We start from the raw sequence: 10,977 nt of genomic DNA, 5'->3' as shown, positions 1-10,977 counted from the left end.
TTTTAAAAAGCTTCCCAGGTGATTCTAATGTGCAGCCAAGGTTGAGAACCACTGCTTTAGGGGCACTTTTTACAAAGCTTCCCGGCCCGCCTGAGTGGTGGGGGGACAGTTCTGGCTGCAGGCGACCCTGTTGGCACCGCCGAGCTCGGCCTTCCTGGAGGAGGGGAGGCCGGGAACGCCGACCTGGCGGAGCGCAGGCTGGGCGCCTGAGCCGTCCTCCCCGCGCGGGCACACGCGCTGCGCCTCGCCGCTCCGCCAGGGGGCAGGCGAGCTCACCGGCGGAGTTTCAAACATCCCAAGACTTTTCCCCCAAACTGTGTTCCTCCTCACGAAACCGAATCCTCCAGCGGTGGCGTCCCAGGCGCCCGCCCCGACCCGCCGGCTCCCGCCCCGAGGCGGCGCCCCTCGCCCGCCGCCGCGCCCCTGCCCGCGCCCCGAGCTGTGCGCGCCTCGGACGCGCGGTCCCCAGCGCCTCGGCCCCGACGCTCTGCCCTGAAGATGAAGGTGTGGCTGCTGCTGGGTCTCCTGCTCGTGCACGAAGCGCTGGAGGATGGTGAGTGACCCGGAGCGGCGGTGACCGGTCTGAACCCCGACTCAGCGGGGATCCCCACCCTCGTCCTCCCGCCGGCTCTTCCCAACCCCCGGCCGTCGGCGGCTCGGCCCTGGCGCCGCTCCCGGCCGCGTGCACCTGCCCCTCCCCGCAGGGTCTCCCTCCCTCCCTCCCTCCCTCCCTCTCCCCTTTCCCCTGGGAGCCCCTGGGCCGGCGGCAGCCACCCGACCCTTCGGTCCCCAGGAAAGCCCCGCGCTCCCGGACAGCCCTCGGCGGGCCAGCCCAGCATCCCGGCCAGCGCCTGGGCCGGCCCAGTGTCAACGTGTCGTCTGGGAGGTGGCACCCCATGCGGACAGCTTCCACCTCCGAGCCTCGCATCAGCTCCGGGACCTCTGCTCTGAGGGCGGGGGCCACCTGAGCCAGGCAGTGGCTGGTGCTTTTGCAAAACTCCAAGTGTCCTCCTCCTCCCAGGCGCAGCCCTGGGTCTGTGTCCTCTGCCACCTCGGGCTTGAGTCCTGCAAGACCTGCCTACACCTACAGCAAACAAGTCTTGGGTTAAACCTCAAAACGAATCCAAATCCCACAGCTGTTCATTCCACCTCGTATCTGAGTGGATGGGGAAGGTGAAAACGCATTCTGCGCCTCCGCACTTTTTCCAATGCGAGCCTGTCCTGGGCCCACCCTGTTTGAAAGACTCACAACCACAAGGTCAAGCTTCATTTTGATGCGTGTGTGTGAATGTGAATGCGTTGTTGATGTCGGTGTCTGCATCCACAGTACCGGCAGCATTTAATTGCCTCGCTGGCTCCGCGAGTTATTGGGTGTTATTTGTGCAGTCCATTGTGCGTCTGGGTCCATCCTGGCATCTTGAACCCTCCCTTGGAATTGCTCAGCCTCAGCCACAGCCTTTGCTCAGTTTTGGTTGAAAAGCAGCTTTTGTCGTTATGCAACCTCACGCTGGAGCCAGCGCAACCTGGCTCGCCTTTCACCCACCACTCAGCCCTGACCAGTTCCTTTCTTTCCCATGAAACTAGGCGCGTTTGCCAAAAAATCCCACATCCTCGTTTGCAGAGTCCAAGATGGTTGTGGGACTTGAAGCTGAGCACGAGGATCCTTAAGCCTGGAGTCTTGCTGAGTAAAACGTAGGGAGTTTTTCTACTCCGGGAAGCAACAGGTACTGTCTGCCCAGAGAGGAGCTGGCGTGAGCTCACGCTGTAAAATGCGAAACGGCTCCTGGCCGGTCCTTATGTGATCGCTAACGTGAGGGAAATGCAGTGTTTGGTATTATTTTTTGAATAAGGGCAGGAGATGGTCAGACTCAAATAACCCACTCACTTGATTATACAGTTCACCCAAGATGCCTGCCTGAGGCTCAGGAAACAGCGCCAGAGGTTTTTCCGCTCGACGTGTGCCCAGACCATGGGAACGATTGCAAACTGCCTGAATCAATTAACATTATTGTAGTCAAATGTCATTCATACACGCAATGGACACGTGTGAGACCATCAAAGTTGAACACAGACGAAATCCTTTATAAGAAATAATTGATACATTTTAGGCATGACAATAGCCACTGTCTTTGTTTTTATAAAGTATCTACTTTAAAATATAGAGCATAGACTATCAATAAAATATTGAGCACATAATTAGAAAAGTAAACCTGCCTCGTTAAATTATGTAACAGTTTCCCTAAACCTATTCAGGATGCTTTTTCTGGTTTGAGTTATGGTGTGGCTGGCTGGGCCTGGGAACAGGCCAGTCAGAGTGCCAGGCTCTGATTGGCAGGTTGGGATGTGGGGCATGGCCAAGCCCAGACACAAGGCCATGACTCACCGTATCCCACTGCCTTTCCATGTTTCTGATCACTCCCGGGAGAGGCCGCCTGTCTGATAGGAAAAGGCTTCCCTGTGTGCGGCTAGCAGCGGTTCTCAACCTGTGGGTCGCGACCCCTGAACATACATCCTGCCTATCAGACATTTACATGACGATTCACAACAGTAGCAAACTTACAGTTATGAAGTAGCAACGAAAATAATTTTATGGTTGGGGGTCACCACAACATGAGGAACTGTATTAAAGGGTGGCGGCATTAGGAAGGTTGAGAACCACTGGATTGGGTATATAGCTGCTCTAACCCAACTACGTGTGCCTGCCTAATTCTAGAATGCTTTAGAGCAGCGGTTCTCAACGGTGGCTGCACAGTAGAATCACCTGGGAATCTTTTTAAAATCCTGATTTCTGGGCCTCATCCTCTGGAAATTCTGTGTCTTTGTTATAGGGTGGAGCCACAAACTTAGTAACAAAGAAACAGAATTTCCGAAGGATGAGGCCCAGAAGTCAGGATTTTAAAGAAAGCTTCCCAGGTGATTCTAATGTGCAGCCAAGGTTGAGAACCAATGCTTTAGAGTTTTAGGAGTGATGTTATTTCTCCTCATGAAGTAATGTTATTTCTCCTCCAGTTCTGAAATGGCATGTATTACTCTTGTATCATGACAGTATGTCGTGAAAACAGTTACTAAACAGCCCGAGATCCCACTTGGTCGCCATGCTCGCAGCACCTGATTGCCAGCTTTTGAATGGAGCACCTGCCGCTGTCTTTATTGATTGGCGCTGCTATTTTTACATTAAGAAGTATAAAGTCACTGGTACTTACCAACTTTTGATCATCTACATATTTTATCAGATGTCAGGGGCAAACGATGAAGCGTAATTGGTTTGTGACTGCTGTTTCATTGATCTTGATCAATGCTGATTTGAACCTCGGTCTCACATGGGTTCATTTAGGATCCTGTGAAAAGTTCTCTTTCTGGGAGGACTACAGAGATTCATTTTGATAGGGGGCCATGCAGCCAGATCTCTGTAAGGAGAGAAACATTAATGACGATTCTCTATCCGCACCATCATTTTTGTGTCTCAATTTATTCCTTGGAAAAAGAGGGTAAAAATTAGTTCAGAAATTTTTTTTTTAATCCTCACCGAAGACGTAGTTTTAGCGATAAGGAAGGGAAAGAGAAGGAGAAAGAAAAAACATAGATGTGAGAGAAACATCAATTGGTTGCCTCCCGTACACACCCTGACTGGGGATCAAACCCACAACCTAGATATGTGCCCTGACCGAGAATTGAATCCCCAACCTTTTGGTGGATGGGACAACGCTCCATCCAATCAACTGAGCCACCCAGCCAGGGCCAGAAATTCTCACAATGAGAAAAGAATTGTAAAAATTTTCATTGTTGGTAAGTGTTTTGAACCCTTTAGGATTTGGCCTATATATTTGACACACACAATAATCTCTGATTTTTAAACCAGAAAAGAGAAATTTGAGGGCAAGAGAGAGACTGGGGTGCCGGCCAGAAGAGGGAGAGAAGTCCTGGGCAATGAAGGCTTTCCCTGCACGAAGTTGTAAACCCTTACTTTGTGTGCTCATGATCTAATGGAGGGGAGAGATGGAAAATAAACAAGTAAAGATTAATTTCAGGAAGTGACAAGTGGCATGAAGAATCAATAATCAGGGTGCATAGATTTCCTAGGGCCTCTGTCACAAAGCGCCACAAACCAGGTGGCTTAAGACAACAGAAGCTCATTCCCTCCCAGTGCTGGAGGTTAGAAGTCTGAAATGAAGGGTCGGCAGGGCCATGCTCCCTCTGACACTCTGGATAGTCCAGCTCGTCCAGCTTCTGCAGGTGGCCGGCACTCCTTGGCTTTTAGCTGGATCACTCCAATGTCTACCTCTGTGGTCACTTGGCTGTCTTCAACCTGTATGTTTCTGGTCACCTGTGTGTGTGTGTGTGTGTGTGTGTGTGTGTGTGTGTATGTGTGTTTTATAAGGACACCAGCATATTGGATTAGAGTTCACCCTAATGAGCTAATCATAACTCAATTATATCTGCAAAGATCCTATCTATACTAATAAAAGGGTAATATGCTAAGTAGACCAGGAGACCTTCCAGATGTCCTTCTGGACAAAGGCATGGTGGCAGGGCCAAGGCAGAGGCGATTAGGGGCGATCAGGCCAGGAGGGGAGGGCAGTTGGGGGAGAGCAGGCCAACAGGGGCGGGGGGCAGTTGGGGGCAAGCAGGCTGGTAGCCAGAGAGTGGTTAGGGGCGATTGGGCAGGCAGGCAGGTGAGTGGTTAGGAGCCAGCAGTCCCGGATTGTGAGAGGGCTGTCTGACTGCTGGTTTAGGCCCGATCTCTGTGGATCCTGTAGGATCGGGCCTAAACCAGCAGTCAGACATCCCCCAAGGGGTCTCAGATTGGAGAGGGTGCAGGCTGGGCTGAGGGACAACCCCCCCGCCCCGTGCTCAAATTTCATGCACTGGGCCACTAGTTTTCAAATAAGGTCTCATTCACCAGCACCAGAGATTTGGACTTCAGTGTGTCATTTCAGGAACACAATTCAACCAGAAACACAGGGTAAATGAATGGAGAGGGCTACGGATGAAGTGAGAGTGTGATTGGGAGAGGAGAGGCAGAGGCCTGCCTAGAGGAGGAAGCAAATGCTGCAGATGTGAGAAAGGAGGCAGGCCCAGCAGCTTCCCAGTGGCCAGTGTGGCTCAAGCACCATGAGGTCTGAGACAGGACATGGCAAAACCTTGCAGGGCTCAGGAAGACGCGGGGCTTGACTCTAAAGTAGATGAACATCAAGGTGAATCTTTGGCAGAGGCATGCCCGTCTCTGGTTTATGTTTTCACATGTTGAAGTGCTTGGGTGGAAGCCAGGAGCCTGGACCAGTTTAATGGTCTAGGTGAGAAGTGGCTTGGCCCAGGGTGGTCACAGTAGATGGCGGGAGAAGAGACGGCTTCAGGGTCTATTTTGAAGGCAAGGAGTCCTCTCCCTGAGTATTTGCTGCTGGATTGGACACAGCGCTGGAGAGAAAGAAAATAATCATCCGTGACTCTGAGGTTTTTGTCCTGAGCAACTGGTGAATAGACTTGCTGTTACTGATCAGGGGACACTGGGACGGAGGGTCTGAGCGGCATCCGGGGCTCAGCGTGGACATGATCAGCTCGAGCTGCGGGCTAGCTTTCCAAGTGCCGTGCTGAGTAAGCGGCTCAGACCTGGAGTTTAGAGGCAACGTGAGGACAGGAACAAGGCAGCTCTCAGCATGTGAGTGCTGCTAACGCCCAGGGGGCCGTGTGAGGCCACTCAGAGATGGATGTCCTTAGCGATGGAGAGAGGAGCTGCAAGGACAAGGCCCCTGGGACTCAGATCAGCTAGGAACGGAAGAGGAGGAAGGGCTGCCACGCACACTGAGGAGCTGTCAGTGAAGTAGGAGGAACACCCGGCAGTGCCATGTTCTGGAAGCCAAGCAAATCAAGCTGTTTCAACTAGAGTGATCATCTTCCAGTATGTGTGCACAACTAGCGAATCATATGCTTTACGCCTGAAACGGACATAATGCTATATGTCCATTACCTCCATTTTAAAAAAAAGAAAAAGAACAGCGATCAACCTTGTTCTAATGGATATTCTGAAAAAGGTTTCAAAGGTCTTTACCTTGGAACAGAAGTATGTGATTCCTAGAAATTGCTATGTTAAGAAAATGGTACTTTGAGAAATGGTAGGGGGCGTAATTTGGAGGAGGGGTTCTAGAAGAGAGTAGGGAAGGACAGGCTCTCATCTTTTTTTTTTTTTTTCCCCTCTTTATATTGTGTGTCAATGCTTTCCCGTCGGCTCAGCGCTGGTCTTGGAAGTCTCAGCGTTCCTGTGGGTGTTTCACTAGGACCGGAAACATGAGAGTGAGGCATGGCCCTCGGCCCTCAGTGTATATAACCCCCGAGCTGCTCAGCACGTTCGTTCGCAGTGTGCTGGTTTGGATGCTGCTCTCAGGGCAGACCTTCCCCTTCACTGCCTGTGGGGAGAAAGCACCAAACAGCTACAGGTCTTTGATGTTAATGACTCTTCACATGACGCCCTCATCTGAATCGAGGTCAGGGATTCTCCTAATGAATGTATATTGTCTCCTCCAGCACAGTTCTAGAGGATTAAAGAGATAACAGTCAGTTTGTCGAACAAGGGTTAATTGCAATCCTCAGTTCATGCGGAAGAATCCCAGTCCGCTTTCCTGCGTTGTAGCATTTATTCATTCATTCTGGAGACGGGGTTTTGCCTAGCATCTCCGCGCTTGGGGAGTCTAATGTGTGCCTTGGGAAAGCATCTCCGGCCTTTCCAGGAAGGGTGTGCTCTCATCCCTGGCATCAAGTTTTGTTTGACTTGGAGCTCATTGTCAAAGCCCAGGGCGCAGAGACAAAGAAGCCCCTTAGACCAGTGATGGCGAACCTTTTGAGCTCGGCGTGTCAGCCTTTTGAGAAACCCTAACTTAACTCTGGTGCCGTGTCACATATAGAAATTTTTTGATCTTTGCAACCACAGTAAAACAAAGATTATATTTTTGATATTTATTTTATATATTTAAATGCCATTTAACAAAGAAAAATCAACCAAGAAAATGAGTTCGCGTGTCACCTCTGACACACGTGTCACATAGGTTCGCCATCACTGGTGTAGACAATGGGGCTGCGCATGAGGTTTGTGCCAATGGAGGGAAACTGCTGCAGTATGTCCATCTCTATGTGAACTGACAGGCAAGGGCATGAACCCGAGGAGACTCTGGACCTGGAGCCAAAGGGTCTGGTTTGTCACAACCTTCTTGGTGACCTGGGTGAGCGACTTGGCCTCTGTGGTCTCAGTTTTTTTGCACCTGTAAACCAGGAAGAATAAGAACTCCTTTGTCTCCATCACCTGTTTAGCATGGAGATCACCACGGGACATTATCATGAGGTTACAAAACAAGGAGCACTTAACTGGCCCCTACTGGGGTCAGACACTGCTCCCAGGATTTAAAATAGTAACTCATTTATCCCCCCCACCAATCCATGAGATCATCATTATTACCATACTAGAGGCCTGGTGCACGAAATTCATGCAAGAGTAGGCCTTCCTTCACCCGGCTGCCGGCACCAGGTTCCCTCCAGCGCCCAGGACCCAGGGAGACCTGGGCTGGCTTCCCTCGGGCCCCACCTTCGTCAGGAAGGACATCCGAAATGACGTCCAGTCTAATTAGCATATTACCCTTTTATTATTATCGATAGTTCTCAATTTACAGATGAGGAATCTGAGGCAGAGAGAGGCTAAGTAACGTCCCAAGATCACACAGCTAGTAGGTGGTAGCCAGGACCTGAAGTCAGTAATGATATTTAATGGTGTTTTGTTTTTAAATTTTACTACCCATTTCTCTATAAAATACAGTAGTCTCAAAAAAACGCAGTGGTAATGTACTTTTACTTTTATTTACCTACAATATAAATTCTTATATGTTTTAGGTCTTTGGGAAATACATAGTTTGGCTGAAGAGTGGTATTTTTTACAAAGTAGACATGGGATTTGGGAGTCACTCAGTCCTAGGACTGTCTGGGTATCTGTAGGGTCACTCAGCTGACCCCTTTAACTTAGTGTTATCACCGTAAACCATTGACCAATTCCATGGGCAGCCAGCTGTACCAGCTATAGTTAGATTGACAGGTGGGCCTGTTTGGTCAAAAGGTTAAATTACTTTGCAGGGATAATAGCACATGTTTGGATGCATATTATTCATAATTAGGTCATCAAATGCTCCTGAGTGGGATAGCCACAGGATCTGATAACTTACAAGTCAGACAAGTGGTGCATGTGCCCTAACCGGGAATTGAACTGTGACCTCCTGGTTCATAGGTCGACCCTCAACCACTAAGCCACGCTGGCCAGGCTGACTCACCTTGTTTTGTCACCTGCCTGGGCCCCTGGCATAAGAACTTATAACACCTGTCTTTTTGCATCTCTTGATCCCAATTTCAACGTCTCTGTACTTTGGAGCACTCCAAGCCTTTTGTACACCAAGGTCATACTGGATAAATACATCCATCTAAAAGGAAAAAAGGATTTTCTCCCGATTTATTCTACTTCTTTTAAACAAATGCCTTGTGATTCCCTCAGTCAGCCATGGTTCCTGTGGTTATCTGGTCAAAATAATACAGGATGTTTATCTACGTAGAGTGAGTGAGCACTTGGAATGAGGTTCAGAAGACCTGAGTTCTGCTCTCACTTTCTGCCAGGACCAGCGCTGAGCAATTTATGTAACTTCTCAGGGCCGCCTTCACTTTTTAATCTACAGCCTGAGAACTTGACCTCAGCGACCTCTCAGGGTCCCATAAGTGTGGACCCTGTGATTCTGTGAGTCTTTGAGCTCATGCAGGCAGATGAGCTGACTGCACAGTCTCCTTCTCATCCTGCCAGGGGCACCAGGCGCGTGGCTGCCGAGCTGGGGGACAGCTGGGATTTCGGGAGCACGGGATCAGTACTCGTTTCTTACTAAGCCTTGTGTTCTGTATGGACATTGTCAGCCCCTGGCACACGAAGACGCACTGTCCCCGCTTGTCTTGGGTAAAATTCCTAAAGGTCCAAAATCTTCTGAGTGAGCTTGTGGTACCGATTGTGTCTCCACTCACTGGAGACAACATTTAAACAGTAGATTCAAACTGAACAATGAACGCCCTGCGATTACAAAGGCAGGTACCAGGCCTTGTGAGTGGCTCCCGTCCTGCCATTCCATGTGACCCCTTAGAGAAATACTAGTACATTCCCTTTCGGTCATTCATTGTCTTAAAAACTAAAGAATGAACCAAGAAAATAGTGATTATTGCTGAAAACAATGTTGATATATGAGGAGTGGGGTATTAAAAAGTGATCTGGCCTGGCCGGTGTGGCTCAGTGGTTGAACGAGGAGGTCACAGTTCGATTCTGGTCACGGGCAAATGCCCGGGTTGCGGGCTCAATCCCCAGTAAGGGGCATGTAGGAGGCACCTGAAAGTGATCTGTCTTAGTGTTAAATACTCTGGGTGTGTTACTCCTACAGCCCATTGTTCTCTCCTCACATTTGTACTAGTTACCGGCCAACACCCTCCCAAGAACAAGCGTCCAAAGGAGCCAGGAGAGAACAGAATCAAGCCCACCAACAAAAAGGTGAAGCCCAAGATTCCTAAGACAAAGGACAGGGACTCGGCCGATGACTCAGCGCCAAAGAATCAGTCTATCATGGTGCAGATGACGGAGAAAGGGCGCTTCCAGAAGCCCGCTGCTACCCTGAGCCTGGCGGCGGGGCAGACCCTGGAGCTCCGGTGTAAAGGGAATAAAATTGGGTGGAGCTACCCCGCCTACCTGGACGCCTTCAAGGACTCCCGCCTCAGGTGAGCATGCGGATATCTTTTATTTTACTTACACTGGGTCAAGGGTTTGTTTCGTCCCCTCAGTAAATATTGTATTGTTTCTGACATTGGCCATTTCACTCTACCAGCTTATAAAAATGGACGCTCAATGGGCAAAAGACATTGAATTTATGTCTTTGACCAGTTACAAAAAAATTATTGCAAATCCTATGAATGGTGGTTAAAACAATGACATTTTATAGGAAGCCATAAGACAAATAATTGGAACTGTGATGCATCGAGGTATTTAAGAATGCATATTGTAAAAAAATAATGGATCCGATGCTGTATGTTACTTTTTTTTCAATCATAATGAACACGGAAATGAGCTAACAGGACATTTCTAAGAGCAAGTTGTCTGCATGTTCAACACAGAGTCATATGTCTGCACAAACCCCACCTCCGGTCTGCATCTCCCGCAAGGACACCCCCATCCACTCAGCTGCTCTGCCAGAAACCGGGGGAGCATCCTTGCCTTGTCCTCTCTCATCACTCCCCACATTCAGTCAACCACCGCGTTCAGCCAGTTCAGCTTCCTCAGAGCCATAAACCTGTCCTCTTTCCATCTCTGGTGTCACTGCCCCAGTCCCAGTGGGTGCCATCCCTCCCCACCAAGCCCTGGTGTGTCCTCCCCCAACTCCTTGCTGCAGCTAAAGTGATGTTTAAAAAGTGCTCATCTGGTCCTGTCACTCCCCTACTCATCACTGGGCGGGTTTCCACTGGGGATGGAGTCCGACACCCTCACATGACTGCTGAGACCCTGCCTGCTCTCCGCAGTCTCTCACCAGTCACCTCTCGCCTCTCGATTCGTGCCTTTGCTTTCGCTGGCTGGGCTCCTGGGACATCATCAAATGCTTCAAGTGCTCGGGGCCTTAAAACTTGGCTGTGCCCACTCTCAGCCCCTGTTCACCGGCCAACTTCAGCCTCAGAGTCACTTTCTCTGGGCAGCCTGTGTCAGGCCTCCCTACGTTTATTCCCATGGCTCCTCCCTGGCATCCTCTTCTGAGAACTCTTTCTCCTTATACCTTCTTGTTCTTTAGTTTTCTAATCTGTGTTTCTCACTGGGACTTAGCTAAGTGATTGGCCTTTAGCTTTATCTGTTGAATGATGGAATGACAATCTTTCCTCCCTCTTTCTCACACATATACATATACACCTTGGAGAATATATAAATTAAAATATATGTAT

The 10,977-nt window shown here is 49.7% G+C and overlaps 1 protein-coding gene across 1 annotated transcript in view; it reads left to right on the top strand.

Moving 5' to 3' along the window:
* The first annotated feature begins 393 nt into the window (after positions 1-393).
* Positions 394-10,977, top strand: part of PDGFRL (platelet derived growth factor receptor like) — a 42,738-nt gene continuing 32,154 nt past the window's right edge. The window contains exons 1-2 of the mRNA XM_036301903.1: positions 394-553; positions 9,471-9,771. Coding sequence (XP_036157796.1) covers positions 499-553; positions 9,471-9,771 — 356 coding nt within the window. The 5' untranslated portion in view covers positions 394-498. The remainder of the gene's footprint in view (positions 554-9,470; positions 9,772-10,977) is intronic.

This window comes from Myotis myotis, unplaced genomic scaffold (assembly GCF_014108235.1).
Source record: "Myotis myotis isolate mMyoMyo1 unplaced genomic scaffold, mMyoMyo1.p scaffold_m19_p_3, whole genome shotgun sequence".
NCBI classification, from domain to species: Eukaryota; Metazoa; Chordata; class Mammalia; order Chiroptera; family Vespertilionidae; genus Myotis; species Myotis myotis.
The sequence above is the reverse complement of the archived record's forward strand: the minus strand, read 5'-3'. Positions and strand labels throughout refer to the sequence as shown.